Source organism: Zonotrichia leucophrys, chromosome 1A (genome assembly GCF_028769735.1).
Source record: "Zonotrichia leucophrys gambelii isolate GWCS_2022_RI chromosome 1A, RI_Zleu_2.0, whole genome shotgun sequence".
Lineage (NCBI taxonomy): Eukaryota > Metazoa > Chordata > Aves > Passeriformes > Passerellidae > Zonotrichia > Zonotrichia leucophrys.
The window spans coordinates 24,282,704-24,308,394 of NC_088170.1; the positions used below are offsets into that span (position 1 = coordinate 24,282,704).

Here is a 25,691-nt window from a genome sequence, read left to right on the forward strand (position 1 = left end):
ATCAATGCACGTTCATGGAATTTTATACTAATGCTCTTTCCTGACTGATCAGTATTGTGGGGTGGGATTCATTCCCTTCAATTACACCTATTTGCAATGAAAATCACTCTCCTTACCTCTTTGGACATTTATTTTAGAATCAGATGGCTGAAATCCTAGATGTGTTTTTTCTCTTTGTTGATTATAGGGAGAGTTCAAACTCATAGCTCAGATATGGCAGTGGGGGTGGACTTGATGGTCTTTAAAGGTACCTTCCAATCCAAACCATTTCACAATTCTAAGATATAAATTTCTACTCTGTAGTTTGGCAAATGGCCAAATGAATCTTATCCAGAGAGATTTCTTTTTGTTTCATGCTTAGCATTTTGCTGCTGCCATTGAAAGAATGAGGTAGAAAAACTCAGGAAGCTACAGAACATGAGAAGAAAGTATATTTTGCAACATCAAAGGCAATGGACATGTTTTCGTGGCAAAACCCACTTCACCAGCAAGCTGATAATATTCCATTTACTGCATTGGCTCAATCCCATTTTAACAGTCATGGTAGCATATAATCATAGTGCTTTACTTTTATTCCTTAGAGCTTTACATAATAGAGACAGATTGCATAAATAAACAGAGTAACTGTTCACCTTAGCCCTAGATAAAACTCCTGTGTCAATGTTCCTTCCTGAAGACAAAATTTTGATGCTGATTTTAATATCACCAGTTTTAACTGTTTTAACAAAAAGTCTAGTGTATCATACATCATTATTTTGATGCAAGCAAAGATTATTTTGAAGATTATATCCAATACCAGGCAGTAGACAACCAAAATTTAGATGTATTTGAGCTTGGTTTTACACATCTGGATCCCCAGAGCAGCATACAGAACCAGACTGGTGTCTGAGCCAGCGCACATTGTCAGTCTCATCTCAATGCTCATTACAAATTCATGCCAGTATTACTCAAGTTTACTGCTGCCTGAAGTTGACTCCTCCTGGCAGCAAGGAAGAGCTGTAATTTCTCCATCGTGTCCATCCATTAGCCTCAAGACCCCTTTCTATGGGAGTCCCTCTTGTCCTTCATTCAAATAGGAGAACAACCCTTCTAATGGGAAGGAGGAGGAAAAAGAGAAAGGTGTAATTCTTTCTTCATGTTGTCCTTATATTCCAAATATTTTTCTGTAGTGATAATCCAGGACTCCAGCTGCCATGCCATGATCTGGGTGATTCAGGTTCAGCTCCCAGGACTTCAGATCATGGATAAGATATGCACAGAAAAAAACACTCTGGGGAGGAGGAGGAACTAGAAGCCAGCCTTTCTTTTTCCAGTTAGCACAGCTGGGCTATGGAGTCATGGTTCTTCTCTGGTCCAACAAAATTTGAATTCTTCTGGCACAGCTTCTGAGGTTCAGCAGGGGGAAGGACAAGTGCCAGAACTGTCTGGTAGCTAGATGACTTTCCTGGGAGACACATGTATTACTGAAAGCAGCATCACTGCTTGGCCTGATGCTCTGGGTGCTGGAGAAGGATGGTGGATGGGACAGAAATTTCCTCTGGTTGAGTTTTAAAAAAAACTCGTTGCTGCAGATGAATTTTGCCTGAACTCAGTACTGTTGGAGTAAGACACGGACAAAAGTCTCTGCTCAAGAGAAGCTTTTAATGCATTTGTAAGCAAATTGCATTGCTTTGTCAAGATGGGAGCAGTCAAGGTGTGCTTTGAGACAGCTGAGGGCAACCAAGGGGTCTTTAAGAAGAGGAGCATGACACATGATCTCTTAAGAGTAACTGTGTGAGGTATTTAAAGTTGCCTTTATGAAGATGAAGGTCCAGTGGAGCTGGATAAATCAGCTAATCCCAACACACAGCAGGGAAGCCATCAGCCTGCTCTATAAAACCCCTGCAGGTCCCTGTAGGCACCATTAGACACCCTCATACCTTAAAAATCTTGTCCTTGATGCCATTTCTATTAGAGGGAAACCTAGGCCAGCAGGTCCCCAGGGCTTGGGAGCACATGGGGTTCCACTGGGGTGGCAAGGCAGAGCCTGGCCCATCCCTCCATCTGGGTCAGGAGTGGGGCAGTGCAGGGCAGCAGGGCAGCCCCAGCCCCTGGCACCACACATTTCCTGGGGATGGGCTGAGGCCACACCAGGATGAAGAGGCAGGCCCAGCTTGGTGGGACGCCATGACCAGGCAGGGAGCTGGAGACCAGCCCTACTGTGACACTGGTGGGGCAGGGACCAACTGGCGCAGGAGGCTGATGTGGTGTCCTTGCCATGGGCAATGCGCAGGGAAACTGGGGTGGCTGGGCAGGGACCATCAGGGCTGTCAGTACCTCAGGGCCCAAACACTCACATGCACTGGTCAGTCCAAAGGCAGGCAAGTTTTTATGGCTGCTGCTGTGTTTGTCCACCCACTTGCCTTAGCTGCTCTGGGCAAAGCCTTACCTGCATGACTTCTGTCCATGCCTTGCCTCCACATGGGCTTGGATTTCACCATTGATGTTTATTTGCAAAACACATGCCACTAAATCCAGCTCATTTATGCAACCTAAGTATCATTTGGGCCCAAGAGCAACCATTTAGCCACCAAGATACTGATTTAAACATCCCTGAAAGGAAGTGCGACTTTCCTACTTGGTTCCAAGTTAGTTGCCCTTCCCACAGGTAACAAAACCCTAACTCACGACTCTCTTAATGAAGACACCCGACTCCACAAGCAGAGGTTCCCAGGGACCTGAGTTCCCTGGAGCAGTCAGCCGTTGCATGATGGTTTGCAGCTGTTTATGGTGACTCTGCTGTGGGTGGTTTAACACTCATGAGGGCACACCACATGGTGAACTCACTCTCAACATGACATAATTGCTGTCTTCGGACAAAATAAACACCTCAGAAACACAAACAAAGACGTTTATTGCAAATAAAAAATCATATTCACATCATTAAGTCTTATGAAATATAAAGAGGTCATTTTGTAAGTTGTTAAGCATCCACGGGCACAAGAGCTGCCATTTTCGTCAGAACAGCTGCCTGGGACATGCATATATTTATCTGAATGTGGCCAGCCAAATTTCTAGCCCTCTTTCTAGAAAGATCTTGGTTTGACTGGTGACATCATCCTGACATTTTCACAGTTTCATTTTCTCCCAATCTGGCAGTAGAGGGTCATAGAAAACACCAAACCAAGAATCTGGAAAACAAAGATATTTCTGGTATTACTTGGTAATTCTGGAAATCAGCTGATACACAATGGGAATATTTTGTTTGCAAATGTCTTGGATTTAAGCCTGCCTGTCTTGGCAGGCTAAATCTGCCATGCAGAAGATTTTCTCCAATGTGCCTCTTACAGAATAGAGACATTTAATGAAGTCAGTATACACCACAGGTAAGACTGCAGATATTGTGGAGAAGTTTCATTTGTTTAAAAGATGGATTGCCTCTGTGCATGGGGACCCCTGTATCTCTATGTATTTAAAAATGCAGTTGTTAGCTGTAATGGAGCAGCAATTACAGAGAAGTTCAAGAAATCTGGACAAAAATTGAGCATTTTCTTTTCTGATAAAGGTAGAGCAATGTTCACTGTGTATTCTAAGGGTTGTCCACCTTTGAAATCTCTCTTCCACTGTCACTCTCTTCTGTGTAACCATATGTGTGAAGTGTATGTATACAAGTATACATATACATGTGTATATACAGGTATACATCCATAAAACTACCTCACTGTTTTGAGTTGCAAATGATCATGCAACAAGTATGTTATATTTATCAGTAATGCACTTGGGATAGAAACAATAGTGAGTTCCCGGAAGAAACTGTTACATGAAATAGAAAATTCAATAGAGTCACCTTCTGTGTTGGGAATTACTGGGTACAATTCCATGATGTGTGGCAGACAGCCGGTGAGCTCAGATCAGAAACCTTCCTTCTGAATTTAAAGTTAACCAGTCTGTGAAGGTGTTCCACAAAAGTGGAAAGCACCCAGCTTTCCAAAGGCTTCACCTTTGAAGCCACAAACACTGACATACTTTATTTACTTAAGGAAGAGACACAGAAGAGCACATGTAGACAGAGGTACAGCTAAGGCAAAGGGATGGCCTCACACCTGGAATAAGCTGACAAGGCTTCTCTGACATACTATGCCCACATTTGCACTTGCACCCAAATGAAACTGGGCCCTTCTTATCTATATAATTTTCACTAGTAGGGTGAGCTGAAAGCAGTAACAAGTGGCATAATGAAGCAGGCAGAGGGGAGAAGAGCAACTCTTTTTATCTGGAATTTCCTAGAGCAGAGAGATGGTTAAGCAAGTGGCCTTTGATTTGCAATTGCTTGAGTTAGTATGGAAAGGCTAAATGTTTATCAAGTGTAGATTGCTATCTGACAATTTGCGCTGAGTCTCATATTGTTTATTCATGTTGTTTTCCAGTCCTTTTAGGACTGGGAAAGGCAGCCAGCACAGAAAATGCCAGCTGGAGAACAGGAAAGAATGATGGCCAATGAACTAAGGGCTACAACCCACATAACTGCAATAACTAGAGCAATATAATTTGTTTAGGGATATTATAATTTGTTTAGGGATACAGATGCAATTTTACACTTAAATTATATTTTAAGACTATTATTATAGCAGTGTATTTCACCTACTTTTCCCTCAAAGTAATATGTGTGAGAGACCTGACTGCCTACATATAGCTCCTTAAATACCAGAAAGCCTGTGCTGAGTAAGAAGTTGGTGGCCTGTATACCTCCAGTGCTGCAGCTGCATAATTCCTCCCCACTTATTACTATTTTCCTGGAAACACAGTTTTGAACTGGGGCTCTTGCCCACTCTTCTGTCATGAGGAGCAATCCTCTGCCAATGATTTGCTTTGAATAACAAACTGAACTCCACAGCAATATTTGTCATTTCTGTTTTTCCCTCAAACATCCACTAGTGGAGAGCAAGGGTGGAGGAAAACCAAGGAGAAAGAGTGAAAAGAAACAAAAATGACTGAAGAAAGCATCATGATGAAATCCCGTTTCTTTATAAGTTTCTCCTATTCAAATCAAAATCAACTAGATGACTGGATAGCCTTACTTCTTTTCTTCCTCTCTTCAGAGAAAATCTTGCATGTTATTCTTCAGTGTATGGTGAGGAAATTAAGAAAAACAGTTCACATATTCTGTGGTTTTTTTACACAGGAATATATGGAGCATCACATGGCTGCACTCAGGCACATTCATGCATCATCTTGATGCTTAAAGTTTTAATGCCTCCAAATTATAATTTTGTACCAAAATGTCTTAATGATATAAATATGTACTCTAGCGGCTCAGTTTTATTAGGACATTACTTTTTCCTCAAGAAAAGATGAGAAAGAGGAGGAAAAATCTGTCTATTCTTCCTCATGTCTTCTGGCACTGTTTATTGTGCCAGAAGAACACAGGGCTCAGTGTCAAGACACAGCCCAGCTTCAGGACTGGCAATTTTTTGGAAGAAAATCTCCCATGTGATACCCTCATACAGGCAGCAGGGTGGTCTGATCTCACCTGAAGTCTGCAGCTCAGCAGCCACATACTTTAATGAAATATGTTTATATGAATAACAGTAAAGTTATAGCTAAGGTGAGAGGTGGTTTTCCCTAGTCTATTAATTGAGTAAGCCATGTGTTTTAATCCCATTCCCAATGTATTTCCAAGTAGAACATATTGCTTGTCAGCTACTAAGTGTTTTAACAGTGTACACTAGTACCTCAACAACAGCCAATCCAAAGGCGATCCCCATAACTATGACCAGATTGTCTTTAATTTGTTGTATCATCACTTCTCCGCAGGACTGAAAAAGAAAGCAAAATTATTAATTGCAGGTAAGCAATATTATCCTATAGGATATAGGAATAATAGGAATATATAGGAAAATATAGGAATGCATCTTCTAAAATAACTCTCAAACTCTCTCTCTCTTTCTCTTTAGCTCTGGGCTAAAAAAAAGGCTATTTGAATTTACTCTGGCTTGTTGCTAATGAACACAAAACACATAGCTATGTGTACTTTATGCTCTGCAAAAGTCTTTGCCTTCCCAAGTATGAAGATTTAGTAGCTGACCATAACAAGGTTTTAAAGGAAGACATACAGCTGTAGTGCCTAATGTTTGCCTTATTTTCAGTCAACAAGGAAAGAAGTGTTTGTTCTTACTTCCATTTGATAATAATTTGCTGCTAGGAAAGAATCAATGCAGCCAGCCATGACCTGGTCTGAGAGAAAGGTTGTTTCCCACCAATGTTTGGATTTGAAACTTCAAGGTTTATTATTAGACTTGGGATTAACTAAAAAATATTTGGTTATAAAACCTATCTTCAAAATTAATTTTGTCCAGTGTTTGGTGGTCTTTGGCTAGAGCTGGAAGGAAGAGAGTAACCAGCATGGCTTCATGAGAGGAAAGTCCTGCCTGTTGAACTTGACTCCTTCTGTGACAGGGTAGCCCACCTAATTGGTCTTGGAAAGCCAATAGATGTAAAATTTTTGAACTTCAGCAAAAGATTTTGGTGCTGTCTCTCACAGTATCCTTCTGGACAAAATGTCCAGCATACAGCCATGTTATGCCTTTGGTGAGCAACTGGCTCGTGGGTCAGGCACAAGGAGTTACAGTAAGTGAGGTAACATCAATCTGAGGCTGGTTAGTAGTGGGATTCTGCAGGGCTCCATCCTCAGTACAATCCTCTTCAACATGTTCCTTAACAACTTGAATGCAGGACTCAAAGGAATACTAAGGAAGTTTGTCAGCAACACTAAACTAGGAGGAGCTGTTCACTTCCTTGAGGGAAAAGAGGCCCTAGAGAGAGAGCAAGACAGAGAGATGGACAATCACCAATCATATGAAGTTTAACAAGGTCAGGTGCCAGATTTTGCAACCCTGGTTATGTTGGGGTTTGACTTGGAAACAAGATGCTAGAGAGAAGCTCCACAGAAAAGGACCTGGGGGTCCTGGTCCATGGCAAGCTGAATGTGAGCCAGCAGTGCCCCGGCAGCCAGAAGAGCCAACCCTGTCCTGGGGTGCATCAGGCACAGCATCACAGCCGGGCAAGGGAGGGCATTGTCCTGCCCTACTCTGCTCTGGGATGGCTTCACCTTGAGCGCTGGGGGCAGGTTTGGGCACCATAACATATGAAAGCTATAAAGCTACTAGAGATTGTCCAACGTAGGGCCATGTGAAGGGCCTTTAGGGGAATCCATGTGAGGAGTGGCTGAGGACACTTGCTCTGTTCAACCTGGAGAAGAGGAGACTGAGCAGAGACCTCATTTGGGTCTTCAGCATCCTCATGAGGGGAAGAAGAGGGGCAGGTACTGATCTCTCCACTTTCACAAACAGTGAAAAGACTAAAGGAAATATCATGAAGCTGAGTCAGGGGAGACTTAGCTTGGATATCAGGAAAAGGTTGTTCACCCAGAGCGTGGCTGGGTGTAGGAACAGGCTCCCCAGGGCAGTGATCACAGCACCAAACCTGACAGAGTTCAAGAAGCATTTGGACAATGCTCTCATGCACATGATGTGATTCTTGGGGCTGTCATGTGCAGGGCCAGGAAGTGGACTCAGTGATCCTGATGGGTCCCTTCCGACTCAGCCTATTCTATGATTGTACAGCTGAAGTTCTGCGCAGAGCCACACTCCTTTTGAATATTTGCATATGTCTGTTCTTACAGTGACTACATCTTCTCTAGGCACTGACAATCCTCCTTCTGCAAACAGGAGGGAAAGCCAAGTACAGTTTAAATACATCCAAATTACATTACTGTAACAACACTACAACTGTCTTCCCTCCCAGACATAGTTGTATTTTTTCACCATATATCCTCTCTCACAATAAACACATGGGCCTTCTAGTTCTTCTAAAAATCTCTCAGTTAAGCTGACTCATAACTGCACCGTATTTCAAATATTTTTTCCCATATCAGAAGAGTTGAATGTCTCTACTAGCATCTCACATCACCATGAAATCTGTGTGTTCATATGAGCAATATCTTGCACCTGCAGTCATTTCACAGATGGCTTCTCATGTGTCCTTTGAGGGCTTGCCTGAGGCCAAAAAGACATTAAAGTGTAGCCAAAACACCCTCTTTGTATACATCCTATTTCCAGATTGGGTTCTGGTATCCTCTATTTAACCAGATTGTTTCATTGCTTTAAAATAGTATTTGCTTCTGTGGGACTACATGGGGAGGAAATTACTGCTCAGGCAGGACCTGATTAAGGAGCTGTGCAATTAGAGAATTATACAACCAGAATGGATATCTGCTAAAATCTGCTTGGTGCTAGGTGCATACTGGCAAAATTTGCACCACCAGCATTCTAAAACTTCAATGACTTTGTGCTATTCAATTATTTTGTGCATTTCTTTTTAAATATTTTTTGCATATCCATAGAGTCCAGATTTCCTTATAATGAGACAAACAAACTATGAAATTTATTATTTGAGATCTCTACTGCCTACGAGATGGTACTCTTCTAAGTGTACTTCCTGTTTGCCTGTCACCAGATATTTTGCCTTATTACATTAATTAAGATTTTCAAAAGGCTGTAGTTGTAAGAAATCACTCTTTGAATATTCTGCCATGAATTCCACAAAATGAAAGGTTTCTTTCCAGCGGATCCTGCAGAATCTGTGTGGATTTTTTAATTAAAGCATTATAAAACCCCAAAGGTATTGCATTTAATGTGTTTGATTTTCAATATTCCTTAGCATTTTGGAAGTCTCAAAGTCAACATGTCTACTAGCTCAATGAACCTGGATGGGAGCATAGCCTTCAGAGAGAGAAATGAGAGCCAAAGGGCAGCTGGTGTGCAGCTCTGACCCAGGGTCATACCCTGGCCCCAAAGTCAATAATTTGCATCAACTGCCCGTGCAGACTGCTAAGGGCCTAAACTCAAAGAAGAGGAAGGAGCAGAGTTATGAACAGTCATTTCTTAACAGATGGCATGAGGGTAATTCTGGCTAAGAAAGAGAAAGCAAAACTTTGCCTTTTCAGAAAGATACAGAACTCCTGACCAGGCCAGTCACCAGAGATAACCTTGGGTTAAAACTTGGCTCTTTGGAAAGAGGAGTGAACATTTTTCTCACTTTTTTATAGATGTATCTGCCTCTATACATGGTGCAGAGGTCTGATGATGATGGCTTCTCTACTTCACATAGACAGATGTCTGTTTGTTTGTCAAAATTTTGTCCCCAGTCTTTAGGTCCATCCCTCAATCCGCAACATTGGTACTGCAAGAAAGGAGCAAATGTGGAGAAGAGTTAAAAAATACGTGATTTTCAGTTTAAAGAGAGTAGGTGAGGGAGCTGATAGGAACAACAAAAAACAAATTTTATTTCACCTTTTTCAATGTGGAAGTTGTCCCAAATTGATACGTCTCAAATACCCTTTACATTTCTATACCATGAATGTAAGTGCATACAGTTGTTTGATTTTTTTAAAGAGATAGGAGAAAAAAAGACCAGATTTTCAGTATAAGATGCTCAAAAAACATTAACATACTATAAAGCTGATAATTATCAGTAATTATCTAGTCCACAATGGAACTAGAACACTAGGTATACTATTTTTTTTTAAATCAAGCCTTTTTCTGTATGTTGTACTTGAAGAAGGTAAGTTGCCAGCTCCAGTAACATCCACATTTCACATCTTGAAAAGCCATGATGGAAATGTGAAATTCAGGCACATAAAACTCTGAAATCTATAAAAATAACCTCTTTGAATGATGGTTATCTCTTTAAATTGGAAATGGACTGAGGAGACCAGGGCTCCATTTGGGGTTTGTGAAACCTAAACCAGGTGCAGTTTCACTTCATGTTCCTCTATTTTCAAACCACTAAAGCTCAGAGGTGCAAACTTGGGTTTGAGGTCCTCCCTCTATTAAAAAGCAGCTGGAAATGTTCACATAATTTTGTATAAAAGCAAAAGCTGTAGGACATAATACAGCAGTCCTGTTACTTTTAAAAATTAATGCAGTAATTAGGGGATTTTTCATTTTGCTCATCTCTCCAGAGGGCTTATTATATCAGAAGAAATAAGCTGTCTCAGAAGCAGAGGACAAGGCTGGAGATGGAATGGGGAAGGAGAAGTGGAAGTAACATAAGAGACCTAAACATTGGCCCTTGTTTGGTTTTCTTTCATACAGCAGTCTTTAAAAACATAAAAATTAACTTTATATCAATCCATAAAAGCAATCACCCATTAGGGACTAAAAAACCAGAGCAGGAGGCCTGCTGTGCCTGTGGGAGGGGAGGGGTGTGTGATGTCAATGTCATCAATGAGATTCCAGGGCGTTCTCTGTGACATACCCAGGAGCAAGCTCACACTAAGCATCTGCCATCTGGGGTCTTGCGGGATGGGGGCACCAGGAAAAGGGCAAACACAATAAAAATAAATTTCTCATCCTATTTCCTTCCCTCTTCTAACACAGTAAAGTGTGGCATTTAATGACTTCATAGCAGTCATTAAATATTCCAAATTAAATACACTCCTGATGTTTTCCTAATCCCCGGGGTAAAGTTTCCTTAAAAGTACTGGAGAGTTCTTATTTGGGATATGGTGAAAGATCAACATTCCTTCAGAAGGGAAAGCTGTAAGAAAGGGCCGTGCAGTCCTCTCCCAAAAGAGTTTACCTAACTGTTGGTCTTACTTGCATGTTGTGTGTCCTTGCTTCATTGCTCTTCTAGGCAGCACTATTGCACAAAGAAATCATCAAGGAAGACCCTGTGCTATCAAGAGAACAGAAGTCCCTTCTGCGGTGTTTCATCTTGCCTTTAAGTCAGACCCTTTCCCACCCCAGGGAACGAAATTCAAACCTGCAGCAGAGTGTTGGGAGTTTAGCTGCTAGAAAATGGAAAAGTACAAAACCATGGCTAATTCCAAGTCCTGCACCTGCACAGATAACAGTGTCCTTGGGCCTAGCTGTGGTATAATAACAAACAGTGAAAGGGACATGAGAAAAGAGAGTGTAACCCCTAAGGAATGAGGATGAGTTAATGCTATAGTTTAACTAATAGATTGCTTGGCTTACAGAATATTCATAAGCTTATTATTTGCTGTATAAGTGTTTGATACTTGCTTCAATAAACTGGACCAGAAAGACCTGAGGGACCGGGACCGGGACCGGACCGGACCTGAAGGGCCTGTGATGAACCAACTGGTGTCCTGGTCCCCTTCCTTCGACAGCAGAGTAGTCATAAAATGAGGCAAAGACAGATACCAAAGATGAGACAAATAGCAACAACCCCTTCGTTTTGTTACTGCTTAATTACCATTTTCTCCAGCTTCTGGAACTCTTCCTGATACTCTTTATATTCTGCTGAAGTACTTTGCAGAGCATTCACACCTTCGCTCAGAGTAGAGTTAAAGATTGCTTCAACCTGCAAGTTAAAATATATTACTAATTTTTTGAGAAGAAATAAAACTATATGAAGATATCTATGAAAATATAGAATAATACTGTACCTGAGGTTTGTACACTGCTCCTAAAACACCTGCTGCCACCTGAAGAATCAGTATCAGAAGCAGTGCAATAAAAAACTGGGGAAAAACAAAAGGAGTAGAAAACTGTATTACTTCTGACCAAGGTGATATAATTTCTTTTAAGTTAATATTTATCTTTCAGGTGCTTGACTAACCATGTAGGTAGAATTATTTTCCAGTCAGAGCTGCTCCAACTATTTCTTCTTTGATGATAAGAAAAACTGGTGCTCCAGACAGAGTACCAGTGATCAGAACAGCTGGGGGATCAAAGCAAGGGGCACACCAGAGCAGTGTCATGGTCATAGTGTGTAGGTGAGAGTTGGGCAGGAGGACAGGGAAGACATTCCAGGTGAATCAGCAAAGAAAGGGCTGGGAATTTAGAAAATTAAGTAGAATAGGTAATGGGTGAAATCTGATGGAGGGAACTTTGATGATGGCTGGATTGGAAAAAAGCTAGTGAGTAACATGCTCAAGCCTCTCTGGACCCTGTCTTTTTGCTGATGAGACCAACCACAATTTTTACCACAACAGAATTTAGAAGGGGCCCAAAGTCAAGGTGAGCGAAGAAAACACAGGATTATAATCATGCTTTTGGTTAAATTAAAAGATGCACATCCTCATTTGCTGCTACTTGCAAAGACTCCATCCATCATATGCTCTGTTAAAGGCAGAGAGATGCTTTTCCTTCCTACCAGCATCAGCATGCACCGGCTCTCCTTGACAGCGCCACAGCACCCGAGGAACCCCAGGATCATGATGATGGCGCCCACGGCTATCAGAAGATTAACTCCTCCATGCACGCTGCTGTCTAACCCCTGGAAAGAGAGACGAAAAACAATCTTTCAGCTGCAAGAAGGTCCTCCTAAAAGCATCATATTCCCCAAACCAAGATAATTATTTTGTAACTGATAAATATACTGAGTAGCAACTATGGAGAAATTGTGATCCACAAATAAACAAAGCTCTAATGCTCCCTTCACAAATGTTGTGGTGGAGAACTTTATAATATCTGGTTTTTCACAGCCTTTGTTTCTGCAGAAGTTGAAAACCAACTTTACAGAGTAATTCAATAAATATAGATCTTCTGTCTTTAAAGTGGCTTTTTAGTTGGTTTTCATTCAATGAATCTTTGCTTTTTACTGGAAGTAGGAGACTTGATTACCTCAAAACCTCTCCTATATTAACCCAATGCTAAAGAAAAAAAATCTCTGTTTGTCATTAGGAGACCAGGAACATACTCTATGACTGTTCCTGAGAGAACACTTCTCAGAGTGATGCTGCATATATTTGAGAAATAGATGTATTTTCCAAGGCAGATTTTTTTTCCTTTATTTTTTGTTTTCTCCCAGGCTTGATCTCTAATATTATCCTCAGAGATGAGAACTTTATTTTGATGTGTGGGGCATTCAACTAAACAATTCATATACCTCAATATTATTAAATATCAAATTATTCAGTTCCCACAGGACTAACTAAGGCCAAAGGCCTAAAGAGAGAAAAATGTTCAAAGAATATTTTCCAGTGATACTGGTGCCAAGATTAGCAAAAATGTCTGGAAGTTGTCACATTTATCTTCTGATGGAAATTGCAAAGGTATATAGACAAGCATAATTTGAAGAATGTGTTGTTCTTTCCCTTTCCAAGTTGGACTGAACCTGCTGTTATTTATTCTTAGAAAGTTCTATTCATCTACAGCCAAATCCTTATGGTCTGCTCAATTATTACTGAGGCGAAACATACATTGGTTTTGAATGGGAACTTTGCATGCCTGGAGGTAAAATGTGAGAAAATGCTTTCAATTTTGGTCCTGGCTCTTAATTCATAGGTTTTTGGAGAATACTAAGTGTTGCTTCAGAAAAGCAATTTGACACACATTTAAATATTCTTTTTTTTAATAGGAAATAAGATTTGGTTGTGGTTTTGTTTTCCAAGCTCCATTGTATAATTTGAGTCATCATACCAGAGACTGTTCAGTGTTAAGTATGGCAGCTTTAGCTTTTAGTAAAATGTTGATTGAGGAGTGAAAGTTGTGATTCTTCCTCTTCCAGAGAAGAGAATGGCAGAGCTCTCCACTATGACCTGTTTACCCAATGACACGATGTCATCTTGAACCAAGTTTTCTTGCATCCATGCTCTGCCACACATGACACACCTGAGACTGGCTAAGGGCAAAGTGCCATCAGCCAAATGTCAGGGAATGTACAAAGCTATCTCTTACCTTGACCATATTTTTATTTCCAGGTGGGAAAATAAAAATATGGTTTAAAGTTGTTTTCATAATTGACAGACTGTGCTAGAGCAACAGGGGAGTCATCTGAAGAATTGCAATGTAATCTATACAAAAGGCTCAATCTGAAAGCTGAAAAAAAATATGCTTCTGTGTGACACCTGGTTGTTTTTCACTTCTCTAGCCAAGAAGTCTTTTTAGAAATAGAAGAATGCAAATTAAGCTTTCAAATTAATTTGCATTTCTATGTCCCAAATGTATTTGAAAGAATGTACTGCTTAAACCTTACAGTCTGTGCCAATAGTACTCACAGGGCAAAAGGGTCCACAGGACCATGGGATCTTTGAAAGAACAGGGCCAAACTCTGCTGCATGTCTGCAGGATTGAGAGCTCCTCAAAACTCTATTTTCCCTAGCTTTGCAGAAAATAAAAGTAATAATATCAGAAGTAATTTAATAACCCATACAAAAAATCCATGAGGGCAACTCAGGGTCTTTTTTCTACCCTCCAGGAGGAGTTTTAGGACATTGTAATCCTAGATTCTTGGGTGTTTAAAACTCTTTATATGTAAATATGAGAAGAAAAGGATAAGGTGTTTTTAAAGAGCTATTGAAAATTGAACAGAAAACTCCTTTCTCCCTTTCAAAGTTTCAGTTACTGTGGAAATGAGAATTGTGTTATTGAACATAGTGAGAAAGATAAAATAATTCCCCATAAACACAAGGAGTAACCCTAGGAATAGATATGACTATGCTATTCTAATAGGGAAAAACATGGAAAAGACTATGAGCTGCATATCTCCACATTATTCTAACACCAAAATCATTAACAAAAGCATAATTATTTTTCACTAGAGGTGAGAGACACATTTTCAAACAGAAATCTGTGTGCATCTGCAGGAAACTACATAATAACACTGGCAGCTACTTCTCATAGTCACATATCTCTGCTTGCATCGATCACTTTATCTGACTACCTGCACCATGATGTTTCGTCTTAACGTCGTAAAATGCATTCCTCTTCACCCACACAAACCACCTCGACAAAAAAACATTGAAAATTTGTGGAAATGAAGATGGGAAATTAAAGTATATGCAGTAGTTTCCATATTTCACATGGTGCTGTTATGGCTGCATGCATTTACCTGCTGAGCACTGCTAACACGTATCCATATAGATAATCCCAAAATAATGCAACCACACACCTGTGGGAGAAAAAAAGACAAGTTAGAAAGGTCAGCAACTTTTTTACTAACATTCAGTATCCAAATTGCACCATATGCTGTCCAAACTTCTGAAATCACTTGTTTGGCAAAGCAAAAGAAACATGAATTCCTGGAGCAGAGAATATTGATTCATTTCCAGGAAAATTTGTAAGTGTAGTTAAATCTTCAGGTATGCACCAAATCCCTGATGTTTCCACCCCAGAGGACTAAGCATTTACATGATGATTTATACATGTGTTTGGGAAGCACACAGAAATTCCGCCAGATGAGAGAGAAATATAAATTGCTATTGTATCTATAAAGCGTGTCTGTAAAGAATGTTGTTTCTTGAATAATGGAAACATGAGATTTGATAAGAGATGTTTGCCTATCTGCTGTTTCTAGCCTTATTCAGGACACATATCTGGAGACATTCTCCATGGTAACCCTAACAGGAAAAGTTTTAAATAAATTCTTTTTGCTGTTTCAAATGCAGCAATCCAATCCTTAGAACAGGTCTCATAAAAGGCCTAGCGTATATGTTCCCATTATAATTTTACAGAAAACAGACAAGTACAACTTGAGCTTGTACATGGGAATGTTTGACCAGCATGACTTTCCTTAAGATGTTGAAGCCAGGGAATATGAATCACAGGTCCAGATACATTCCTTCATTTCTAGTGGTGTTCTTATTTCATCGAACATTGACGTACTGTTCCCCTGTGTGCCAGTCACTATTCCTAACCTTGTTGTTGATTAATCTCACACAGAATTCCTCTTTATTAGCTGTAGGACATAGGTAACCAAGAGGCTACTCAGGTGTGAGGATTGTGCCTACTGAGATGACTGGTAAGAGAGAGACCTCACTGAGGACCAGGGACTAGTCAGATCTATAATTATCTCCATGTACCACTAATATTCAAGTCATAAATGGCCCTGAAATGTTGCTCTGAATTTCCCTTGAAGAGTGGGACTATTGAAATTAAAATAGTTCTTTTTTTACATGGTTTAGATATTTTTTCTTTAAAAAAACTTTTCCCACATAAGTTTTCATATAATATTCAGTATCAAAGACATTAATGACCTCAGCAGATCATTGAATATGGAATAGGGCCAGCACTCAGACATGGGTGCCACACATTTTCCTGCTCTAAGTAAAGCTCCTATAAGTACATTTTAAACATGAAAAATAAAGTTGTACAATCAATGACAGCTATACCATGTTATCAAATTTAGCTAGAACTTCCCACTGAAACCTTTTGAATCCTGCTGAATTTGCCTAGAAACTGATGGTACATCATATGATTGTACATTTCATTCTTGTTCAGCAGCACTGTGTGAGTGATGTGGCTGTTCACTAGATAACATGGGCTTGCTAATGTGAAAGTTTCCACTGAAGCATCTATTACTACAAATCCAAAGAGAGTTTTTTTGTTACATAGGACCTCCCATTAAAATACAGGAGAGTAGTAGAAGAAAATTTAGCTAAATGTATAGGAACACATCAATCAAATGAGAATGCTACAATATTTTCTCAATGTAAAAATATAAACACTATTTATAAATCCAAATTTTAGTAAGATGTGTACATATTTTAATTTTTAAAATAGAGTTGGTTTAGGTTGATAAAAAATGCTACATTTCAGTAAAATCATAATCGTTTGTTTCCAGTTATTTTCATAATATGCAAAGTGTACAAAAACACATAAAGAAAAGTTTTGAAATAGCAAATAAAAATGGCCTGTTCCCAAGGAGTCCAAGTTGAACATGTCAAGTTTGCTGCAATACTCCATCTTAAAGTATTCTTAAAATAAAGTTTCAATTAAATAAACTTTCATTCCAGGAAATTTCATTTTTAATGAACTGCTAGTGTTTTCTGATGGAATAAAATTAGCTTCTTTAAAAATGTCTTCACCCATTTTCCCAAAATTAGATGGCTATCTTATTTTTGCCACAATCCTTGATAAAGAATCAGTGATCTTATCTCAGTCTCATAAATTGAGCAGCAAGAATACTGCTGTCCCTCACATTTGGTTGGTCCTTCTCAAGCTTTCAAATTTGGTGTGAGAAGGAAATACAGCTCGGTTAAATCAGTACTACCTCAGATGAGCCTGACATGCTGAACCAACAGTATATTAAGACTCTGCAATTCTCATACACACAAACACCAAATTTGTGGGGAATTTCCTCCACTGGCACGCCCTTTTCAAACAGTAAGTTCAAGTGTATCAGGAGGAACTTTTGCAACAACAGAAGGTTGCTTTTGTTAAAGAAAATATTTGACTGGCACATTTCCTTGAGACACCTGAAATGACAATTCTAGGCAGGCCCTACAGAGAATGTGGCCTCTGGCTCAGCAAACCTGCTAAGCTTGTCTGGCTACTTCAGGGACTGAGATGTTCACATTAAGGTTCAGGGAAATGGCCACTTTGTAGATGGGACTGCAAATCCCATCAAGTCTGGTGGGACTTGCTAATACCAGCAAGTCTGGTATTAAGAGCTGATCAAAGATCTCTGTCACCAACCACGTTGCTTCAAACAAGCATCAGACGTCAGTATTCAGTGAAAAAAATAGCTAATCCTCCAGTTTCGCGTAATGTGGAGGAGCAGAAGTTGGCGCAATGAGGACAACAGGTGAGACTGGATATCCTACAAACTCCAAAGAAGGGAAAGAAGAAAAATCTGACATGTGTTAGGTTTAATGCACAAAACTGACAAGGATTAATATAAGGACTGTTAGAAAATTCATATATTTTCTAACAGTCTATGTAGGCTGTTAGTCTAACAGTCTATGTAGGCTTGGGACCCAGGTCCCAAGCACAGATCTTCAAAAACCAGTCTGCTGTTCTTCACCTAACTGGGAAGATGAAAAGCTCTATTTGTGTGCTGGAACCCAGCATGGGGCTCATGGACTTGAAGATGCCCGGGGGACACGCATCATGTAGTGAAGCCATCCATAGTCAATTTCCAGAGCTATCTTGGACAGTTCCAGGGCTTACACACTTAGTGTGATGCTGCATGAGCTGCTTAGAAAATGTCATCAGAAGCCTAGAAAGCTCATTCCTGAGTCTTTAAGAGAGGACACTCCCTGAGAGATTGCAAAGGGTGTAAAATGAGAACACCAGGTAAATACGCAAGTCGTTCTTATCTATTTAGGTTAAAGTCACCTTCATTTCCCAGTATCAGTAATTTTCCACTTCTCAATTGTCTTACTAGAGAGAGAAGCTGTGGAATGAGTGGCTGTAAAGTCATCTCTGTTCCCTCAACCTTACTGTTGCAGTTTAGTGATTTCCATGAATTAGAGACAGGAATGTGAACCAAAAAGTTCTGTTTCATTATATCTCTGTCCGGCCATACTGTTCTTCCCTATCTTGATCAGGCTAAACTAAACATCTGCCTAAAAATAATTAACTATAGCTGCATTCCTGTCCTTCTCTGTTTCATTTTTCCCTCTCTTAATAGTGCTAAACACCTTCCCTAAAACAGTTAACTACAATTGCATTCCTGTCCTTCTCTGTTCCATCGAGGCAGGCACATGCACAGAGAATGCTCTCAGCATTTCCTTCCTTAGAATACATTATGGGTTTTTCAACTTCGGTGTAAAGAAAGGACAAGTTTGTTTCACACATGCCTTTTTCAAGACTCCCCCAGGATCCCACCCCTTTTTTCTCCCTAGGAAATTCGTACTGTCACTGGAGGCACAGGACATTAGTCCAATGTTCATTCTAGAAGTAGTTTGGAGCTTTCCTAATGCTAGTCTAGGACATTTTTCCATGTTTTAGCTCACAGTAAACACAGATGAATGTGAACAGGTGTGCTGGTTTTGGCTGGGGTAACTTTCTTCACAATGGCTGGTATAGGGCTGTGTTTTGGATTTGTGCTGAACACAGGGTTGATAATATAGAGAAGTTTCTGCTATTGCTGAGCAGGGCTTATATCAAGTTTTCTTTCTCCTTTCATACTGCTACTCTGGAGAGGAGACTGAAGATGCATGGGAGTTTGGGAGGAGACACAGCCAGGATAGGTGACCCCAGCTGACCAAAGGGATGTTCCACACCATTTGAAATCATGCTCAGTAGATAAAGCTGACAGAAAGATGGAGAAAGGACATTTGGAGTCATAGAATTTGTGTTCACAAGTAAACACTTCACATAATAAGGACCTGCCCCCATGGAGATAGCTGAATACCTGCCTGCCCATGTGAAGCAAGAAATTAACTATTTGTTTTGTTTTGTTTCCATGAATGGCTTTTGCTTTTCCTATTAAACTGTCTATATGTAAACTCAAGAATTTTCCAGCTTTTATGCCTTCAATTCTCTCTCCAATCCTGCTGGTGGGGGAGTGAGTGAGTTTCTGTGTGGTACTTGGTTGCTGGTGGGGGTCAAACCACAAAAACAGGAAAAAACTTCCTGAGGAACAGGAAGTCAAATTCAGAAACTTACAGATTCCTGTAAATACTGTTGCATAAAAACTTCAACACAAATGTCAAAAATCTTCAATCAAAAATCATTAAACTGAAGGAAGGAACTGGAGGAGAGAGTCCAAACCATCACTGGTCTGTCAGGAATTTCTTTGTGAGGTCCATAAGTAATCAAAGAATTTGGGCTAACCACAAATTTTCCAAGGCTACTGTTTGTGGTCCCTTTTGAATGATGGTATCACCTTTACACTTGAAAAAATTCCCTCGAGGCAAAGCCCATAATATGGCTAGGAGTTCCACTTCTGGTTTCAGTGAACCCCTGGTAAACCTGACAAAGCTCTGTCAGGAAAACTGACTGTGAGGCTGAACCATGACAGAAGTGTTCTTCAACTCAAACCTTTCCAGAGCTTTCAAGACCTGAAATTCTTGCAACCCAGCTGAGATGTGGTAAGCAGACGAATGCGGTTTAAATAACACCTAGAAACCTGCCTGCTGTGCTGTGCTGTGCTGTGCTGTATCAGCCTTGATACAGCTGTGGCAGTACTGCCAGCACACACATTCTTAGCAACATTTACTGCCCACCATCAGAAACGAATTATGCACTAAATGTAAAGCAAAGAACCACAAATAAGGCTATGAAAACCATTTATCAATTAGGAGGCTAAAAATTCAAGTAAGTTTTCCATAATTTCTATTGCAACTGCATTTTCAGGATCTTGCATGCAAACAACAATAAAAAGAAAACAACTGTGCATTGTTATTGCAGAGTTTGTTATCTTCTGACTGAGATGAGTGATGTTCCTCATCATGAGGGGCACAAGATGAACAGGGAGACACATTTGGAACTTGTCTACTTTTAAATGCAGAGGGAAAGGTTTTTAGATGGAAAAAGACAAAGGGAAGGCAAAAGTTAAATATATTCTCCCCTCCCTGATTTAGAATCGTACTCTGTTTCCACTTATGCTCTATTTTCTTTACAATTTCTCTAACTGCAGCATTCAGATAATGGGGAACACATTTCCTACATCATTAATAACAGTTTAAACACTAACTTACCCAAAACAAAAAGTTGAAGATGAACATGGAGTACTTCATGCATTTGCTTACACCCGCCATTTTCAACAAGCTGAGACAAAAACAAGTGCTGCAAAAGAAGCTTTCCTAAGAGTTTGACCTCGATATAAAAGTTGTTCTTGTGTCTTCAGAAAACTTCTCAAATCAAGTCAAATACACCGTGCTCTGCCCCTGAAAGCAAATCTTAAGACCAAGTCATCCACGTTTGCTTAAATAGTTGCTTTATCACAGGTAAATATTAACCAAGCATTAGGGAACACTACCAGTTGTTACCACCAAGTCTCCAGGTTCTTACTGTGTCTTGTGATTGGTACTTCTCTTTAATAATTCTATGACTCGTCCTACGCCTCAAAAGTAAATAATGAAGCAGAAGTTAGTTTTGAGAGGTGAGCACAAAAATATTTTACAGACCTGCTTTTAAGAGGAAGTTGAGATGAATGCATTTTTCAATCCTTTACGTTGCAGGGTTTACTCTTTCACTGACTAATGTTTACTGCCAGCACTCGTTCAGTTGTGTTCACACTTGCACTTCAGATGTTCAACCGGCGTGAAGGGATGAGTCTGCTTTATCCCATGAGAGGAAGGATAAGGAATCTGCCAACATTTTCTCCCTCTGAGTATCTGCTTCAGATCCTTTTCCTCTTCCCCAGCAAGTCAGGACCCCAGGAACCTGAGCATTGTGGTGCACACAAGTCCCACTGTGCAGGTTTCCAGAAGCATTTTGAACCCCAGCACAGCAACCCTAGTTCTGGCACTAGGTGCAGGATCCCTCTCAGCAACAGGAGCTAGACTCATTCCAGTAAGCAAGGCAGAAAGCCTATTTCATTGGGCTTGGGCTTTGTCTTGTTTGCTTTCTTCTGTGTCCCTCCAACTGAGAATCCTGAGACAAAAATAGAGGTATTTTTGCTGTTTTTTTCTATCAGCCTATTTTCTGAAGAAGCCCCATACAGCAGTGCTTGTAGAAACAAGGGTCAGACATAGGTTTCTCTCAGTTTGTCATTAACAAAAAGAAGGCTTAATTTTGAGGGTGAACACAGTGTGAGAGATTAAGGGAACACTGATCTGAACTCATTTATGAAGTCCACTTGGCCCAAACCCAGCTTTCAGTCTTCAATGTCAATTCCTGTTCCTCAGTTCCGCTCTCTGTGTTTGAAAAAAGGGGAAGTGTAGTATATAACACACTTATAGATGGTGACAAAAAGATGTAAATTAGAATGTGGCTTTTGTAGGATCCACAAAAAAAAACCCACAAGTACTCTACATCTAAAATATTTCCCTCCAGCTGCTCTCTTAGCTAGCTTTCCCATTTTCAGGAGTGTATCTATACCTGTCTCTGACTTGCTGTGCTCCTTTGTGAGGTAATACTCTTTGTTATAGCTCTAGGAGATCAACCGTCTGACTACCTTATTTCAAATATTCACCCTAAATCTGAAAATGTTCCTAAAAGTAATTGCACTCATGAAATACAGATCTTGTAAGGATTGGGAGAAACAACTGAGTGGTACGGTTTCCATCTAACACGCTCCACAAAGAAGTAAATTGAGAAATGTGGGTGTCTTTATGGAGGGATGCCATAGCCACAGATGAATCATGAGAAAAGTTTAAACAGTCATATAAAAATGTATGAAAAGGACCATGAAGGGTAGTAAGGGAATTACAGATGATACAGGATTTGTACAGATAAGTCTGCAATGAGACCATACAATTGCAGAAAAGTTTTTTATAGTGGAGTTTGGAAATTGCACAATGTTCCCAAAATGACCCTGCTGTAAATCTTCACACAGAGTAGACACTGATTAGGGAAGGCTTGAGCTGTAGCACTGCTGTCTATGAGATGCTTAGCCCAGGCATTGTCAGACATGGCTGAGGGAAAATGTGCTGAGGAAATAATAATATAGGAGGCAAGCATGAGCATTCACACTGGCTCTTCAAAATAGGACAGTGTGCAAGGACCTTTGACATGCCCAGAACTTCTGCTGTTTTCTTGGGTTTGGTTTTGGTGAGTTTTGGGGAGGTCTCTTGGCACAGGTTGGGGTTTTTGGGATTTTTAGGGGGTTTTGGAGACTTGGGGGTTTTTTTTACTAAGCCTATTGAACATAACCACAAGCAAGTTCTAGTAAGATCCCAGCTTACAGCATGCTAAATTACAGCTGCTGAACAGAAACTCAGTACCTGACTTTGCTACAATTCCTACACGTTTCATATCTATATTTAATTGCATCTAAAGCAAAAATATGCAATCTAAATTTAGAAACAAGCAAGCAGTTTCCAATAAGTGACAGATTTTCAGCTTAAATCTTCCATATGTTTGCCTAATTCTTATTTCCTGGCTACACAGTGTTTTTTATGCCTTGGAGAAGGAAAAGGCTGCAATTATGGCACAGATTACATTCTTAGTTGCACCTACAAGTACGAAGGTCATGCAGATAATTGCAGAGGTTTATAAATCACAGGAATGGCATGAGAAATATTGCTGCTATTTGTCTGCATATGAAATTGGTTCCACTACCCCTCCACTAACTGTTTAGATAATCAGCTATACCCTACCAATAACAAAGCCTAAGCCACAAACTACTCAAAAGCTTTTCTCAGCAAAGAATTGGTGAAAACCCATTTAGTTACTGCTCCTCTACAGATTAGAAGAGAAGGGTTTTCAGTGCAGAGCCTGAGTGCAGCACCGGGTGAGAGCCTCTGACACAACACACACAGCTCCCACCACAACAGGGGAGCTCTGACAACATGCTCACAAACATACTCACACAAAATACTGGAGACACATATTTTAGCCAAAAAGAGAATAAGCCAGTATTTCTGTAATGAACCTGGAGTAAAGCATCCCCCTTTTAAAACATCCCAAGCAGCTACGGTTGATTTTACAGTTTTATATCTTCCTTCACCTCTGAGCCTTCCTCACTCTGAGTCTTTTTCATCTTGTTTTACAACCTCTCTTTTCCCTTGTGAGGTGCCTCCACAAGCTCAGGCTGTGACCAAAGCCTGATATCAGATGATTCACTGCACAACTAGTCACACATTCAGGTTCAGACCTGAAAATTTGATTTGTCCTGGGTAACAGTGAAGTCCTTGAACGGTGGGGTGTGAATAGTGGAGAATAAAAGGGATTTTGCCCATTTCAGTGATAAATACACAACAGAGAAGATGGGTAAGAACCATATTCAGAGTGGAGGCTGAAGCTTCAAAGAGATCAGTAGATCTCAGGATCAGCTGAATCAGTAGATTCAGCTTATATAAGGCATGCAGAGATGGATTTCAGGCTGTCACTGCATTTGTCTTTCAGCCAAAGGGATTCTTGACCTCTTGCAAACTCTTGTTGCTCTGAGGTCTCAATACAAGTGTCTGTATTTCCTAATTAAACTCTTGTCTAAACAAAAGTGCAAATTGAGCGCTTTCTCATGCTTTCACAGTAAATTGTTTACTCATAATGCCAGGTGAAACAAATGTTGAGTGGCATTAGCCCTGTCAGCATTTCTGCAGTCACCTAAACGGGGTGTGCTGCCTAACAAAGGCATGTTTGCAGTGCAAACAGTGGGACACACACCTTTAAAACAGAGCAAAATTTTAGTATCTCTTCTTGCCCTTGCAACACAAGGTCTGACTCAGCTTGTACTTAGTTTGCTACAGTTCAAGCTGAGTTAAAACCTTAGCAATTACATCTCATTGCAATACTGTAAAAGCCTGTAATAATTAAATTGTAAAACTGAAGAATATTATTATGTCTGATTCTTAGCAAAATACTACAGTTTCCTAACTGATCTTATTTTTGATATGTGGCCCTGTCATGACAGCTGAGTTTGAGTTTATACTCAAATCCCGCAGTCAAACAACTACAAGATTCCCTGCCCTCATTTTAAACTATCCTTTGATTTAAGCCTTGAGTTGAAGGATGAGAGTGGAAAACATGACAAAAATATACCCTAAAACTCCAAAGGCTGAATAAAAAGCTAGAAGAAAGAAGACAGCACTATTGCATTTAATCATGCACCTTAATCCATTTTCATTATTTTGTGTAGCTGATTTGTAATTTATGAGTGTGTAAACTTTTTGGAAACTTCCATACCTCACAGGGTTTAGGTAGTAATGGTTGAGTGATAGTAAAGGCTGATACTGCAACTGACCACATGGAAAGCTGTAGAAGTGTTTTCAACCAGTGTTAGACATGCATACGGGTATCAGCTGTATCAGCTGTCTAGTGTGCCTTCACAGCTTCTTCCAAGGAGTGGACACTGCTAAGGAAGGATTAAACTTATCTTAAAATAGGCATGAAAACAGGACAGGTGAACTGTGCCCTTGAACAGCATCCCTATTCCACAGCAGGCACCTTTTGCTCTTAAACTGCTCTAAAGGATGAGCATGTGTCTTTTGGTTATAGAACTTCTTTGTTCTGTTGAAGTGATGCCAAAATTGTGGCGAAAAAACACCGGACATGAGGATCTGGTCTCAGCTATGTTGCACTGTGGGCGTGTGTGCAGAAGCTTTGCCATGAGATGGATGTGCCCTGACCCAAAGCTGTGTAGCTGCCACAGCAAGGGGTGTAGCCCAAAGCTGCAAGCCTGGGCTTTCAGAGGCACTGACTGATTACAGTTCAGCAGTTCTTTGACCCCAGCCCCACCCCAGTTACAGATCAGAACAAGCTGTAATCCACCCAGAAAGCTGTCTGGTGTGACCTCCCTCTGCCAGATACTGCTACTGCCTTCCCTCCTTTCTTTTCCTCTACCACACCCTGAACTGTACAATGATGAGCAGAGTTGTGTCTCAGAACAGGATCTGAAGCCTCTCCATTTCCTGTGGGCTACAAGACTGTATGGGCTCCTGTTAGTGGGCCACTGGGAACGGATTTCTTGTCTGTTAGGGATTTTACATTCATTTTTAAATAAAAGGTGCTTGTAACCATTAGCAATGTAAACATTTCTTTCATGATGACTGAGGACGATCATCTGCACTCCAGCCAAGAGATACACAAACTGTTTATATAAAAGATATAGCACGAATTAAGTTGCTGAACAGCCCAGCTCACAGGAGGCAGGGGCCTGATCATCAATACAAACCTGGATTTCCAGGACATGTCCATGCACACAGGAGCAGGCAGATCCTATTGTCTGCCTTGTTAGCCTCAGCTCTAGGCTGGAAAATGTATATCTGGGTTATCCTGATGCTGTCCTCTCCTCAGAGGCTGAGAGAAAGGCAGTGTGGATGTGTAATATCCCTCATACCAAAAGAGGCCCTCAGAGGGCACAGGCATTTCTCCAGACCAACCAGGTGAGTTTGTTGTCCCTAAGGG

The 25,691-nt window shown here is 40.4% G+C and overlaps 1 protein-coding gene across 1 annotated transcript; it reads right to left on the reverse strand.

Annotated features, from left to right (window-relative positions):
* Positions 1-2,871: 2,871 nt before the first annotated feature.
* TSPAN8 (tetraspanin 8) lies at positions 2,872-20,581 on the reverse strand. The gene is made up of 8 exons (XM_064731277.1): positions 20,378-20,581; positions 14,842-14,901; positions 12,163-12,285; positions 11,453-11,527; positions 11,260-11,367; positions 9,076-9,219; positions 5,712-5,795; positions 2,872-3,170 (listed from the first exon to the last, which is right to left on the reverse strand). The coding sequence occupies exons 1-8, from the start codon at positions 20,435-20,437 to the stop codon at positions 3,117-3,119; spliced, it is 708 nt and encodes a 235-aa protein (XP_064587347.1). The 5' UTR covers positions 20,438-20,581; the 3' UTR covers positions 2,872-3,116.
* Positions 20,582-25,691: the final 5,110 nt, after the last annotated feature.